The sequence below is a fragment of the Cryptotermes secundus genome, unplaced genomic scaffold, assembly GCF_002891405.2.
Source record: "Cryptotermes secundus unplaced genomic scaffold, Csec_1.0 scaffold79, whole genome shotgun sequence".
Lineage (NCBI taxonomy): Eukaryota > Metazoa > Arthropoda > Insecta > Blattodea > Kalotermitidae > Cryptotermes > Cryptotermes secundus.
In genome coordinates, this window is record NW_019741974.1 from 2,590,039 (window position 1) to 2,606,280 (window position 16,242).

Sequence of the window (16,242 nt, forward strand, 5' to 3'; positions counted from 1 at the left end):
AATAATAATAATAATAATAATAATAATACCTATGAGAGTGAATCTTGGCCAGCAAGGAAGGAAGATAACAGAGAACATGTCTGCAGAAATAACTTCTTAAGGGCAATGACGGGAGCCGTATAAAGTCTTAAGATTAAAGATTATGAAACATGACGTTACTACTAAATGTGATGTATTCAGTACAAGATGAAATGAAGGTATATAGAGCCTGGCGGATAGTACGTATATGAAATAACGAAAGAAAAAGAAAAACGAAACCAAAATACAAAGCAAGCATCCCATTATACGCGAAGAATAATTGGCCGTCGAAGAAAGATAGGAAACTGAAGCCTGAAAGGGACATGTGAGCTGAACAGGAAGATTTTCTGTGACCTGCGTGAAGATTGATGAGCTGGTAACGACGAATAATCTTCACACTTACATAAAGCGCGCAGTTAGTTATTTATTCTTTGCACTGAATTGTTATCTCTAGAGGTATTAAGTTTTCCGTTTCACTGCAAGTTTTATTAACGTCTGAAAGTTGTCTTTTAATGAGAAGAAGTACGCTTATTTGATGCAAAAGTTGCCTTGACAGTTACAGCGATAAAGTTGCATGTAAGTAGTAGATGTATAGAGAAAGTATAGACTACGTAATGTAGAGGTTGCATTATGTAGTCACCAAGAAGTTTAAAATCCTTCTTAATGTGTACGTTTTCTCGACCATCTCCAAACTTGATGAAACCCACCGCTGACGTTTCTCTGCCGAGGGACCATGTGAAGCTCACAGCTCTGTAATCTAATGACTGTTCAAGTTGTCTCTAGTATTCAGGACTTTTATGTCGCGTATCGGTGTCTTTAAACGACGGTAATGGGCTGTTACGGCTGATGCAAAGACTTTACTTGCATGATGGATTACGTTAATGACGAACACAATGAACACGAAGATGAATAAGAATGAAATTAAGGCGAAAAGACACAGGTTCATGGCAAGTGTTCGAGGTTGTTTTGCTCGATATCTTGTCGGCTTCCACGGAGGTTTAAATGTATTCTCCTATTAGAGGGCGAGTCTGTCAGTATTTAAATTGTATAATGTTGAAGGGTAGAATCCTTTATGAATATAATAAGAGATCTGGAAGGATGCTGTCGTAGCTTATTTGAGGTACAACAAAACTCCGTGGCTTTAGTCCGTAAGCGAACTATACCGACCGAGGTACCGCCGCTTGTCGGCGAAGTTCGTGCCAACTTTATCGGATAGAGGATGTCGCGTGATCAACCCAGTTAATCCCCATGGCCGTTAATTTCGGTTTTCTAGACCGGAGCCGCTACTTTTCCATTCCAGTAGCTCCTCAGTTGTCCTCATGAGGCTGAGTGTACCCCGTTCTAGCCCCACTACTTCTCAGAAAACCTGTAGCGCTGTGAATCAAACTCGGGAACTTTGACTACAGACCACAGAGGTTGATTATAATCAACATTTTGTGGCGTGGCTAACGTGTGATTGCTTGTAGAGTTAAGCGACAATTTTATACCGTAATTATTTAATGCAATAAGATATAANAAATCATCATTCTTTATATCTTATTGCATTAAATAATTACGGTATAAAATTGTCGCTTAACTCTACAAGCAATCACACGTTAGCCACGCCACAAAACCGAACTCGCAGACCAACAACAACAACAACAACCGAGGACTGTACACATCACTCGGGAACATTTACACTTTACCTACGACCTACGATACAACTCAATTTGGATCCGGCTAAATATCCATACGATAGACAACAACAACTGTGGGCAACAAATCGCCATATACCTGCAACATACGGTATTGCTTCACCAAGCAGTCAGTACAACCACATATCTGCATATAGTGGAGGTATACATATGACGTCGCTATTGATAACTAAAAGTAGGGAGATCATTACGAGTAATAAACCATTCACAATGCCCCTTACCACCCTACCGCATCAATCCCACCCTCAACAAGAAATTCCAGAGTGGAAACGCGCAGAAACACGTGCACACGCCCATTAAACCACACAGAATGCTCACCTCAGTACACCAATCGCGAACAGCGTGTAACTTCATCCGAAACTTAATGGATGTTTAATAGCTCACTCGGTATGGCGACTGGCTACGGGCTGGACGACCGAGGGGTCGGAGTTCAAGTCCCGGTAAGGTCGAGAATTTTTTCTTCTACAAGTCGTACAGACCGGCTCTGGGGCCTACCCAACGTCTTAACCAATGGGCACGGGGAGTAAAGCGGCCGGGGCGTGAAGCTGACCACTCACCTCCAGCTAGTGTCGAAGTCAAGAAAATGTGGATCTATACATCCACTCCACCATGCGCCTTCATGGTTTAGTGCGTAGTTAGTTAAGCACCGGGACAATTTTACCTTAATGTTATATCACTAAATTATACCAAGTATCTTGGCGTGAAAAATGGATCTGTTGTATGGATATTTGTTTTATCGTCAAGTTGAATTCAACGTCTCTGTATTTATTTCTTTAAAATCGACCTGGTGGTGATATGTCAAGAATGAATCATGTAGTATAGTTTAACCACAATAAAGTGATCCTGATAATCGTGTGTTTTATTTTTACTTTAAATAAATTAATGTGAAATTTCCGCTGAAAGCCGGAATAGTTTAATTCGTAGAGACGTGCGTTGCTAGGTTATGACACGGTAAACACGCGACTGCTCTGTTGAACAAGCATTCGTTGCTACGCAACGTTCGGTGACCTTGACGTGACCACAGCAACGGTTACGCACGCAGCATTAAAAGAACTGTTGGAAGCGGTGTTTTCTGCGCGGTCCGTTCCCATGTTATATAGCGAGATATTTTTGGATATGGAAAAGAAGCCACTGGCAATATATGGCACACTGACCTATAAATTGTCAGAACTAGCCTTTTCGACAAGTCTCATTAAGCTAATTGCTTCTTTTGTCATTAATAGAAAATTTAAAGTGTTGCTAGAAGACGAATTTCCTACGCCCAGAAAAGTAGCGGCAGGTGTGCCTCAAGGTTCTGTCCTTGCCCCAGTGCTGTACGGTCTATGTATAAACGTTGCTCCCGCGGCGCCTGGAACACGTCTTGCTTTTTTCGCTGACAGTGTTTGTATTTACACAACATAGAAACATGAACGTCATGTTCTCTGCAAACTGCAACGCGGCCTCACTGCAGCGAATTCATGGTGTGAGCGCTGGAACATAAAGATCAATGAAGGGGAAACTCAGGCGATTTATTTCTCCAGAAGACTAAGTTCCTAAGGACTTTCTACGACTAAATGGACTGGACGTTCCCTTCGTAAATAATCTGTTTCTTTGTATCACCTTCTGTAGGAGGATGACATGGAAACTCCATATCGAAAGGTCTGTAGTCTAGGCGTTGCACACGTACTTAAGGGCCTATTCCCCATTCAAAAGTGAGGAGTTAGGCACACATATTAAAATTACGCTTTACAAAGCCCTGATGAGTTCAATAATGACATCTGCCCTTCCCACGTGGGAGTACATGGCGAACGCTTACCTCTTGAAACTGCACCCCCTGCAGAACAGATTTCTTCGCTCTGCTGGAAAACGTGACAGCCTGACACTAGTCCGCAAATTGCACTCGGTTTTCAAAATTCCTTACGTGTACAACTGCACAACTGAATTATACAGGACGCAGGCAGCAGTAATTCTAAGCCATCGAAATCCAGTTTAATGTGGTACTGGAGAGGGAGAAGCCAGGCATAACTTGGCGATTAAACCTACGAAGTTTCAGCTTTAAACTAGTTAAGGTATAACCTGCTGCACTTGACAGGAATCCTTAGTATAGAGCCATGACAAAGGGTACACAGAGTCCATAGTGACCTGGACGCTATGACAGCGCGCATGGTGCAACAAACATAGCGGCTACATAGAAAACCCGACCCATCCCCTCGTCGAAGAAAAGGCCCCAGTTCTTAAATACACACGTGTCTAGGAGAAGAAAATCTTGAGACGAGACGAGTCTCGTCTCGACGAGACCTGAATCCAAGAATGACTATGCTGGCGAGGCCCAGCTTAAATTTAACTGATCAAGTAGGCAGTGGTTAGCAGTCTGAGAAAGGAGGTCCTGAAGGCTAGGAGACCGTGGGCAGAGGAGTATAGTCTGGAGTCGGCGGTTAAGACGTGCAGTCCTTGAGCCGTAATGGTGTGAGGAATAGCTCTTGTTAGAGGACCGTCACCAGGTAACGCCTAGTTTAGTTATGAGATAAACGCCAGCCCGCAAGGACTTAAGCCTTGGGACATGGAAGCTGAGGAATCAAAGGCTTTGGGAGCCCTAATCAGGCGACAACCGGTGAAGACACGGCAGACTGAAGTCTCAGTGCATGTTGTAGTGAACTGTAGAACGTGTGAATTGGCGATAGCGACGTAATTAGTTGTAATTGCGAGTTTCTGAGTCCAGTAAATCGGATTACCAATTCAAACCCCGTGTTTAGTCACTGAGCACGTGACATTATTGTGTAGATAGCCACTGTATACCGTGATTCCTGAATAAGAGACGGGAGCTTTGCTGCTACGACTTGCTCGGTTCAGTACCAGTTTGTTGCGAACATAAGTCACCTCTTGAAGACGTGAATCAGCAGTAGAGATATTACACTACATAGTGGCGTAGATCCCGGTCTAGAAAACCGAAATAAACGGCCGTGGGGATTCTTTGCGCTGGCCACATGACACCCTCTATCCTCTAAAGTTGGCACTAACTTCGCCGACAAACGGCGGTCGCTCGGTCGGTATAGTTCGCTGGCGGACTAAAGCCACGGAGTGACGTAGATAAGCTCTTATAAACACGACAGTGAACCCCCACCTACCGTACAAGACGGAGACTTTCTTTATTAGCTGGGGAACCATTAGCTTCTCAATTATTAGTCACTTCCGTGACTAATAATAACGGTTTCTGGATTGGATATTTGGATTTACGTATTAATACCTTCTACAATCTCTCTTAATTGTAATCCGTATCGGTAATCTATCCACTTGACTCGCCACTATGACACCCTCAATTCTCGTACTGCTTTGTACTCCGTTGTATTCCCTCAATCTTGATTTTCTGTTGTACTCTCGTTCTGTACCCTCTTGTAATTCCTCGGCAACCACCTCACGGAAAACACGTGTGACGTGTTATCAAAATGCATGCTTATTGGCCCGTTACCCAGCAACGAATATATGCGAACCACATAGAAAACCCTTTTCTGTATTGTTGGCCGCGTGTGTCTTACGGGCGTTTCCTAGCAATGGGTCTATGCGTCACAATATTTTTACAGTCCGGTTAAATGGATGGGTAGTTGGTCTGTTCGGAAGTTTACATCACCCCGTTTTATATGCGGGCCTGAATACCACGTTGTGCTCCGTGAACTTAGTACGATGCTGTATAGGAAGCTTATTTCCCTTGGCCTCGCGCAGCTAAATCAATATCGTTTTGAAATTAGCCCCTTTAGATGTCACACGAATGTACTTTGAATTAGTTCTAAAGCCTCTCTTCGGTTGATTTACAGCCCCCGTTCCACTATAACAAATTTCCCACGAAACGAAGAAATTTACCACTGGAACCGTAGGATCAGTCGGTGGTCTGAAATTCTTTCCGTATTCTCGGAGGAGGGGTTTAATCAATGTTTCCTTTCGCTACGAATGAGAGCAGATGGCTCAGCCAATGTAGTAGTTCTAGATCAGCGTATCAACACAAGCTGTACTGCAGACCGGCAAAATACCTAAATTCTTCACCGTAGACCATTAACATAAAATATGTATTGATATAAGCTCGTGCTACATACACATACACACTATATGGAGGGGTCCTGCGAAACTGGCCTTGCGCGTAAATAGGTTCACCTTGCCTACCTATTTATGACTCTACCGTCCTTTTATTAAACCTTGACCGCGTTTTCAGTTTCTTAATTCTATATACAGTCGGTAAGACTCCTTGGACGGGGGATCAGCCTATCGCAAGGCCGCTACCTACACACAGAACAACACCAAAACAGACTAAACGCACAAAGACATCTATGCCTTGAGTGGTATTCGAACCCACGATCCCAGTGCTCGAGCGAGCGAAGACAGTTCATGCCTTAGACCGTGCGGCCACTCTGATCGAATCACTTTTTTTTTTTCAGACAGTTGTAATAAAGAAAACGCCTTTGGTAGTAAAAGTTTTTGGACCGCTAAAAGTTTGCTGCTGACCTGCTGTTGGAAAACACATGGCTGGAAGATCAGGGTTTGATTCCTGGCCAGACGAGCTCTGGGGCCTGTCCAATGTGTGCTGAAAACTGTCTCTGAAGATGAAGTGGCCTAAGATATGAGCTAAACCTTAACTGCCGCCCGTCTGTTTCATGGTCTGGGATGACTAGGTGTTTACCACAGCTGGGGGTATTTCAGTTTATGAAACTTAGAACGGCAGTTTTTGTGTTGTTATGATGCCAGGAAGGGTGCTCTATAGGGTACCTGCTCGAGGATTCATTCCTATAGAAGCCTGTTCCCGAATCAATAAAAATACCTTTCTCTGTTCTAACCAAACAACACGCAATAAAATTTATTTACATTAGTAAAAAAGCGGCCTCCGTAGTCTAGAGGTAACGTTCCCACCTCATGACTCGTGGTACGCGGGTTCAAATACCCGGTGGAGGTCGTCGGGCGGAAAAAATCAAGGAAAAAGTCCTCCGGGAGGGACTTTAAGCTGTGTGTCCCGTGTCGTAACTTTACGGCACGTAAAAGAACCTCATATCCCCAAAGGGGATCACCGAGCCACATTCCAGGACGTTTCCCGCCCAACAATAGTCTCTAAGGCCTCTGATAGATGGGGGAAGCATTATAGATACCGCTAAGCAAGTGGCCGAACTCGCTTGCTCGGCGGGACTGATGGTACGCACCATTTATCGGTAGGGTGTAGAGACTGGTAGAATATCATAGAGGGAAGCACAATAGATCAAACTGGTCGCGGTGCATGGGTAAACCCACCCTCTCTAAATAACTAACTAACTAACTACATTAGTAAAAGAATAACATAGGTGATCTAACTCAATCTGGTAGTACCTCTGTTACTTATTTAAGTTACCAAGCCTGGCTGTGACCAAGACAAATCTCTACTTACAAAATGTTGGAAAATACGAGGACACCATCTTTCTGCTCGTCTCTGTAGAAGCCCGTAGTCGCCAGCTCTCGTCTAGGCCACTTAGGGTTATTGGCTCCCCCTGGAAGATGGGTTTCGTTTTTTTTTTCTTTCTGCACTGGTATCTACCAAAGAAGCGTCCGTCAATTCCTTTCTGATCAATCCTGAAAGTAACAACTGTTTCCCCCAAGGCCCATCTAACAGAAGTTATAATTGCATAATTATTCTCTGTCTCGTTTTCTCTTCTTAAAATAACCATCTTCGTTCTGCAATTTCATATGAGGTGGACTTTGCTCTCACCGCTAAATGCATCTCCAAGGAAGAAGGAAAGGAAGTAAAGGAAGTCCACGTCGCCTAGACTTGCTGACTCGGCTCTCAATACTACATTAGCCAGCATCTCACATCCTGTGGGTTTCGGTTCTACTCAGCCACAGCAAGTTTGATCGAATATGTGTATAACAAATAAACTGAAATATTCAATTTGTACTTACTACTGAATCCCTATTCCTTCCAAGTAAACACAAATATACAGGGGATGGACAAAAATATGGAAACACCTTGTGAAATATATGCCTGAATTGAAGTGTTTATTTTAGCGACGTTTGTAGGTGACGCTGTCTTATCTGCCCAGTACCACTACCTGTACAACCTCCGCAATACGTTGCAAGTTTCATTTGTTGTCGAGACAGTGTTCTGTGCAGTTTTTTTGTGCATCACGTCAGAGCTAACAGAATTCGAACGCGGGCAAATTGTTGGGGCCCATATAGTGGGTGCTTCCGTAACCATGGTAGCCGAGGTTTTGGTGTTTCGCGAGGCACAGTATCCAAGATTATGACCGCATACAGGAGGACTGAAAAAACCGCATTCGATAAACACCAGCGTGGACGGAAATGTGTGTTGAGTGATCGAGACAGACGAAGTTGTTTACGGCTACGTAGCAACTGCGGCGTCCCGTGTTACGTCACCGCGGCGAGAGACTGGGTGTTGACTGGCTTATTACCATAGCAACGGCAACGCTCCGAAAGTGTTACGTCATCGCTGGGGAGGGAGGAGGTGCCCTCCATAGCGCAACACGTCACAATAAAGCTTTGTATGTAAAAGCTATAAAGCTATGTAAAAGCTTTGCATACCTTATGTATTAATAATTGTATGATCTTTATACATACGGAAAAATATATGTAGGCAATTCCTAACATTGTGGCAGAAATGTGACGGCGTCCCATGTTTTTGGAGGATAGTTTGAGGTGGTAATTGAAGTAGCGCATACAGCTTCAGCATATCCAAATACGAACGTCCCGTCACAGTATTTTCCGAAAGAAAAACGGTCCAATCAACTCTTCGTGCATTAATGCGGCCCACGCGTTCAATTTGGGGCTGCCTCTTTCCAACTCACATGTGACATGTGGATTTTGACTGCCTGAAGGTGTACCTGTTTACAGCTCCATTGACATGGAATGTCGCCTCGTCCGAGAAGTACACTTGGCGGAGGAAATCGGGCGACGCGTCAGTTCTTTCTAATATGTCCACAGGGAAGCTTTTTCGTGCGACTTGGTCACTCGGTTTTAGTTAATGAATCATTTGAATCTTGTACGCTCTTAATCGGAGCCTTTTGAGTAGCACATCGTGCACTGTTGAACATGGAATTTCTAACAGCAGGGTAGTAGCACGAATTGATTTGCGCGGACTTCTCTGGAAAGCCTCTCTAATGCGATTGACATTTTCTTCAGAGGTCCATGTCTTTCCAGGAGATTTTACACGCAACAGACTACTTGTAGTCCTCAGTTTGTTGTCCCAGAACCGAATTCTTTTCTTGTATAGGAGGTTGAAGTCCATATTGCGTTCTAAAACGACGCTGGACAGCCGTAAAGATTGCAACTCTGCTAGCCACAGCAAGCATTGAACCTGTTCCTGTGGTGTCGACATTTTACTGAGCTCGCCGCAGGTCACCAGCTGGCGCATGCGCGTCAGTTCCGGAATTTTTCTTTCCGTTGACATAAACCAGATACGTGTATGACAGTTAGCTTCTGAGATGTAATTTTTTTTTTATACCTTTCATCCGGACACACTGTATTTACCAAGCCGTTTCATATCAACGGCTGTTATCTTGATGTTGGTTTCTTTGGTCTTTGCCGAACAACGGGAATATATGCCTCAGTTCCATAAACACAGCGATTCACTGCCTAAAGTTAAGCAGCATTCAAAATTGAGCGCATTCATGCAAATAAACACTTGCAAGAGTAATCAATCAATGAAGACAATTCCGGCGACGCCTTTACTGACGGAGAGTTCGAAACCGAGGTACGCTTTGTCGAATTGGCTTCAGAACAGAATGGGAAAGCGGAAACCATACTGAACGAAATAACGTCTCTGATGGCTAAATCGACTCCTGTCGACAGTGGTCACGTGATATATTACAAAAACAGTCATGACTGTAATGGCAGAACTATTTGCGTCTATCGTTTGTGAACTAAGTGCATCATATCTTGTTTAGACACACATCACACACCGCTGTTGCGCATGTGACGGCACCTACCCTAACTTAACATAACCCAATTTGGAAACCTAAGTATCCCCGATTAACTCTCGAACCAAAATGTATTGTGACGTGTCGCGCTAGCTGGACCCCCCCCCACCCTCGGAGCGGTGACGCGCCGAGCGGAGCCGAAGCGAGCCGAGTCCCAGCACGCTGGTCGCTATGCAACGCGGGTAAATAGTGGTTGCGAGAGACAACTCCCGACAGCGTTGCTAGCAACACGGCGCCAGACATCAATGGTGCCTATTACGTGGCTGTTTCCTGCGTTTACCGGAACGAACGGAGCAGCGTAGACACAGTCAGTGTGTGATCAACAGTTCTCGAGCTACGAGTTCCGAGTTAGTTCCGAGCAAGCCTACGAGTGAGTCACCAGTTAATTGCAGTACAGTATTTGTAATACTGCCAATGGCAGTAATGTTGAGCTTGTAATTTGTGTGATTGTAAGAGCGAATGTGCAATAAATTCTCTGTATCCAGTAAGGCGTGAAGTTATTTGTCGCGTTATATACACTCCAAAACGTGACAGTATTTTGACTAATCAAATATGATGCAATACAATCCGTACTTAAGCAAGAAGCGAAGATCAGCTGATTCCATGCAGAAGCATATACACGGGAGGAATCGAAGCGTGAGAATTTCAGGTGACCAGTCTCCACTTCCGACAGAGTTATGCATTTATATTTTCGCCACTACGTTGACACTGGCTTTGGGGCCCACAGTACATCCTGTTCTGTTCTCCATGGATAGAATGGTCGGATTGTAAAAGTTGATCGGACATTTCCATCTAGTGCAGAGGTAAACAAAGCATGAATTTTTCTTCCACACACACCAGTATGCTTTCATGGCTTGAATATTTGGCTTAGGGTTGTCCATTTCTTTTTACCTTTAATAATGCTAATGATAATCATAATAACAAGAACACGATGACGACGATGATGATGATGATGACGGCACAGGATTAGTAGACGTGTTAATTTTTATTGCTAGTGGGTTGGGACTAAGTCCCTTGTACTGCGGCCACTTCTGGCCTATTGTACCAGCCCCAGATGATAGGTGAGGGTGATTGTGGAGCAATTGGTGGAATGAAGATTGGCAGGGGCAACCGAAGTACTCGGAGAAAACCCGCTCCGCGCCACTTTGTCGACCACAAAGCCCACTTGACCAGACCCCGGGATCGAACCCGGGCCGCCGCGGTGGGAAGCCATCGACCAGCGGGTGGCAACTCAGTGCTATTGGCGGGCAACATAGCCAGCGTGACGTCATGAAGCATCACTGCTGCCGCGGTGGCCAGTGGACACTCTCTTGGTACAAAACGGCTGCCGCCAGTGCCGAGGGCTCTGTCGGTAAGAAGGTGTGCTATCATACAACCTGCCCTGTCGGTAAGAAAGTATGCTATCATACCACCNAAACCATCTGGAGGGGCATGAATTCGAATGGCTGTTAGATGTCATCACTTGCATGCACAATCACCATACAACGTCGTTCCTCTTTAGTCGCTTGGCCTTTCATGGAGATAAGAATAGTGCAACTGGACATAACCCCACTTTTCAGTGACTAAACAAAGCAGTAACATAAATGGATATGTCTACATAGCCGTCAAATTGAATTTGCATGTGAGCCGGGATGGCAGTTGCTATAGCAACTAGGTTACAGACGGACAATCAAGGAATCGGAGTTCGATTTATCTTCTCTTCCAAACCAGCTCTTGGGCCCACCTAACCACCTATACAATGGGCACCGGGGTCTATTTCCCCAGGAGTAAAGTGGCAGGGGAGTGATTCTTACCACTCACCTGTATTTAATGCTGAGTTTAAGAATGGTGGTGCTAAACCTCCAATCATCCGTACGTGTTCATGACATATTGCTCAGTTGACTAAGGCCAGGTATAACTTTGAATCTGTGTATGTTATATGGCTGTTAAAATGTACAAATATAGGTTAAATTATGAAACGTTTAAATACTTACAGGATGTTTACAGATGTCAGTTTGGCATTGACAGTGGCCTAATGAATATTCATTAATAACAGTTCATACAGATTTTAATCAGTAGCAATATTCTGTGCCAGTCATTAATATCTCTTATGTGACGCTCTAAATAGAGCTGTCAATAAGGCCTGATGAATTGATGGTACATTAGGTGGCCATTCTTCTCGGGGTCTGATTATGTTCATAACTGTGAACTTGACGTTATGGATAAAAGCAGACTGACAGGTTTTTGTGCGTACAGTATTTCTGTCAAGTGCCTTTTTCTGTTGTCATCATGCAAGTGACATTTCAAGCCCATTTTGTAGTATTGTCTTGCCTGTGACTATTCTTCATTCATGTTAAAGTCATAACCCTTCCATACAGTAACAAAGGAGTCTCTCCATGTTTTATAGAATTGAAATGTTTGTTACTGTGCTTAACTGTATCCTGCCAAAGCCAGTTGAATCCAGTCTCATGCCCACTCTTTCCTGCAGATTTTCTGACAAAAATATGGTAGACATTTCTCACCTTCCTCAATCATCCTACATATCGTGCGGTCTGTTTCATCACATGAATAATATTTACTGAAAACAAAAAATGATGCTACTCATTATTTCCCCTTGTCTTTATCATGGCTTCTTAAATGGCCATTGTAATTAGATATGTTTCTTTGTGGTAGAATCCTACAGGGTGTCATTTTAAACATAGTTATTTCTAATCCATAAATATATTACTTACTTACTCATGGAGCTGAGCCCTTCTGGAGGACCCGCCAATTCTGCAGCTACTCAAGAATTTCCCAGCATTTTATGGAACCTGAAGGTTCATTGCTGTTGTGGGATGTTATATGAAGAGACAACCACTAGTTGAACTGTCCTATAGTATTTATTACAGTTGCATCATATACACAGACGAACTTGCGTTTGAAGACTGAAGAATAATAATAACAATAATGAACCACTGAACCAGAATTGTAGAACTGTAGAATCTAGAATTGTAACTACAACTTCCACTCAATGTATCTTCTTATGTAACCTAGAGTCAGACATATAGAAAACCTGTCACTGTCCATATTTTTGTAGGCTTTGCCTAGCAACCGCTGTTTACTCTACTGCCGTCCTCCTCTTCTTCTTTTGTGCCCGCTGCTCCGGCCACTCCTTTCCTCCTCGTCGCTGCTACGGCCGCTCCGGCTTGCCGCTCCTTTCACCTTTACCCTTCCTGGCAATTTGGGTTCAGAAGTAACCAGGTTGGATTTAGGATAATGGTAGGCATGGATCTCTATCTCAGGTCGATAACAGGTCTTTCTTCATAGAAACTTTAACATGACTAACCTGTGGCTTTACCTTAGGTTTAATATACTCATTTTTGGTCACAATCACTATTTATGGCAGTTACATTTACACTGTTTCGCTTACAGAGGCGATTCTATAAAGAACAAAGCAAGTGCCTCCACTCACTAGGAGGATCTCTTATTATATATTGCCTACTACTGGCTCGGCGACGCTAACGGACCTACGGGCCTTCCCAGCACCACACCTTAGATGACATCATTCCCCACATCAATCCGGGGATCCACCACCCCTTCTCCATCTGCAAACTGCACATGTGAAATAATGCAGTGCTATTATCACGTAGGCACCTCCCCTCCAGGGCCTCACACATTCGAGTCCAGTAGTAAACGGTTACAACTCGTCGTTGCTAAGCAGTGAAGCTTGTGTTGTCACACTTGCTTGTATGCGGGCAGTTCCCACACTGTGTTCAGAGGAGCCCTCCACTGGTCCATATCCTGAGCCAGATCAGTCTAATCCATACCATCCCATCCTATCTCTCTAAGATCAATTTTAATATTGTCCACCCACCTACGCCTTGGTCTTTCCAGTGGTCGCTTTCCTTCTGGCTTTCCCACCAATATCCTATATGCATTCCTCGTGTCCCCCATTTGTGCTACATGCCCTGCTCACCTCATCCTCCTTGACTTAATCATTCTAATTATACTTGGAGAAGAGTACAAGTTATGAAGTTCCTCATTGTACAGTTTTCTCCAACCTCCTGTCACTTCATCCCTCTTCAGTCCAAATATTCTCCTCAACGCCCTGTTTTCTGTAAATACACATATATAGTGATTGAAAAGTGATCAGAACAGGGTTGCGAGGGACTGCATGTCTGCAATGGATTTTTTCCTTGCAAAATTCCACAGATGGCAACTAAATTCATGAGCTTGTTGTTTCATAAGGCATCCAGCATTAATTCCCTGGAATCTAAACAAAATTTATTTCGGAACTGGGCTCATGTAACATAATTGCCTTCACAATGACATTATTACATGTCAGTGAAATTCCTTCCTGTAATCCTAGCAACACTAATGATTAATTTTGTGTGCATTGTTAGCAATGTATCTGATTCAGGCCATTGGTTTTATAATTGGTTTTGAAATTCAAATGATGTCAGTTTTGAGAATGTATTCCTAATACCATAATCTAAGTCTCGTTTCTGATGTGCATGTGTGCATGCGCTCATGCATTCATGCGTTCAAGTAGCACCTGGACCCTTCTGTACATCCGTCGTTAATAAGGCTAGTCAAATCTATACATCCTGATGAACCATTCCTTTGTATATCATTTTCATGTCATCCTTAAGTCCATCTCTCACTCAGTGCACATACATTGCTGACTGTAACACTTGCCTGTCTTATCTTCTTGATCTATTTCCCAGCTCTAACTGACCCATGTGCCCTGTTTATCTGCCAGTTCTCTCAGTCTCATGTATCTGACCTCTTCCATTTTTGTACCTGCTCCCCACCACCCTTCCTTTTCTTGGTCTCATCTTTCTTGCCTGTTTCATTTACTTACCAAACCCCAGCTCTCCATCCTCTCAGCCACATCTGCCTTACCCCTTCCATTCACTTACAAAGATCAAACTCTCCAACCTCTCAGCCACATCTGCCTTACCCCTTCCATTTGCTTACCAAGCCCCAACTCTCCATCCTCTCAACCAAATCTGCCTTACCCCTTCCATTCGCTTACAAAGATCAAACTCTCGAACCTCTCAGCCACATCTGCCTTACTCCTTCCATTCGCTTACAAAGACCCAACTCTCCATCCTCTCAGCCACATCTGCCTTACCCCTCCCTTTTGCTTACCAAGTCCCAACTCTCCATCCTCTCAGCCACATCTGCCTTACTCCTTCCATTTGCTTATCAAGCCCCAACTCTCCATCCTCTCAACCAAATCTCCCTTACTCCTTCCATTCGCTTACGATGCCCAAATTCTCCATCCTCTCAACCACATCTGCCTTACCCCTCCCTTTTGCTTACCAAGCCCCAACTCTCCATCCTCTCAGCCACATCTGCCTTACTCCTTCCATTTTCTTACCAAGCCCCTACAGTTTTATATTCCCTCAACACAATCTGCCTTGAATTTTTCCGTTTTCTGTCATTTGATTACCAAGTCTCAACTCCCTTCCTTCTCTCATTTCCTTCTGTCTCTTCCATTCCCTTACCAAACCTAATCTTATTATACCACATTTGTCTGACCTGCTCCATATGCTTATAAGTCCCAACTGCACTTCCTTTTGTCAGTCCACCTACCTTTCATCCATACTTGTCTTAACTCAGTTGCCTTGTTCTCATTTACTTACTAGCATTGAATCATGTATGGTGCCAACTTACTATGCCTGTCTGAATATTACAGTCATCTTTATATCTTGTCTGTCCATTGTATTACCTGACTTACTAAAATAACATGTAGCTAGTAATGGAGTTATCTTCTTGACCAGCATTCACTTTTCTTTTAATTGTTTCTTTAGTAGAGATTATTCAAAACTGTGAAAATAAGGTTATAATCAGACTTTCTGTAAGAAAATTATGTTGACTGTTTTTATCAAGGAGTTCAGCAGTTAAGATGAAAACACACAACAGACTGATCACATAATTACATTTTCTGTGCATATTTACAAATTCAGGCATCTTGGCTATGTCATTTCATGTGTGTGAATATTTGCATTGTGTGTCCAGCCACTGGAAACCACAAATTTTCATGTGGGTTCCCATATGACTAACATTTGTTATATTATTATTATTAAATTCTTTGGTCAGTACTTCTTTGTATACCTCTTGAAGTCCATGAAACTTGGATCTCCTGTGTTCTGTGATTGACAGTACTTTGTCTGGCTTGGGACAGATTGATCCCAATGATAGTTGAGATTCTCATGTTACTAGGTGAAAAATTAGATTTTCAACTTTATGTTAGTCTTCACTTGTGCTCTGAAGATGAAATAAACACGTTCCTCTGAAACATTGCTAACCTAGAAGACCACAATTAAGTCCTAAGGTATTTCCTATTTATTGTAAGATCTTGTCTGTAATCAGGTCTCCTTGAACTCGTTCTTCCATTGTTTATTTCGTTTTTGAACTTGTTGAGACATTAGTAAAATCTTCTGTATTCACCTGTTCATCACATTTACTTCAAATATTGCATTCGGTTTTTTCTGTGATTCTTTGTCTTACTCGTTTTTCTCTGTTTCAGGCGATATCCGAATACTACAAAGCTCGTATTGAGAGCAGACCATTCTCACATCTTATGATGGACTTGTACAGGGAAGCATTGGAAACTACACCTCAGGTAAGTAGTAAAAGCATTG

General features: G+C 43.3%; 1 protein-coding gene across 1 annotated transcript in view; it reads left to right on the forward strand.

Moving 5' to 3' along the window:
• The window catches only part of LOC111872797 (tyrosine-protein phosphatase non-receptor type 13-like), a 442,331-nt gene that overhangs the window by 402,508 nt on the left and 23,581 nt on the right, over positions 1–16,242 (forward strand). The window contains exon 5 of the mRNA XM_033754857.1: positions 16,128–16,223. Within this exon, the coding sequence (XP_033610748.1) occupies positions 16,128–16,223 (96 nt within the window). The remainder of the gene's footprint in view (positions 1–16,127; positions 16,224–16,242) is intronic.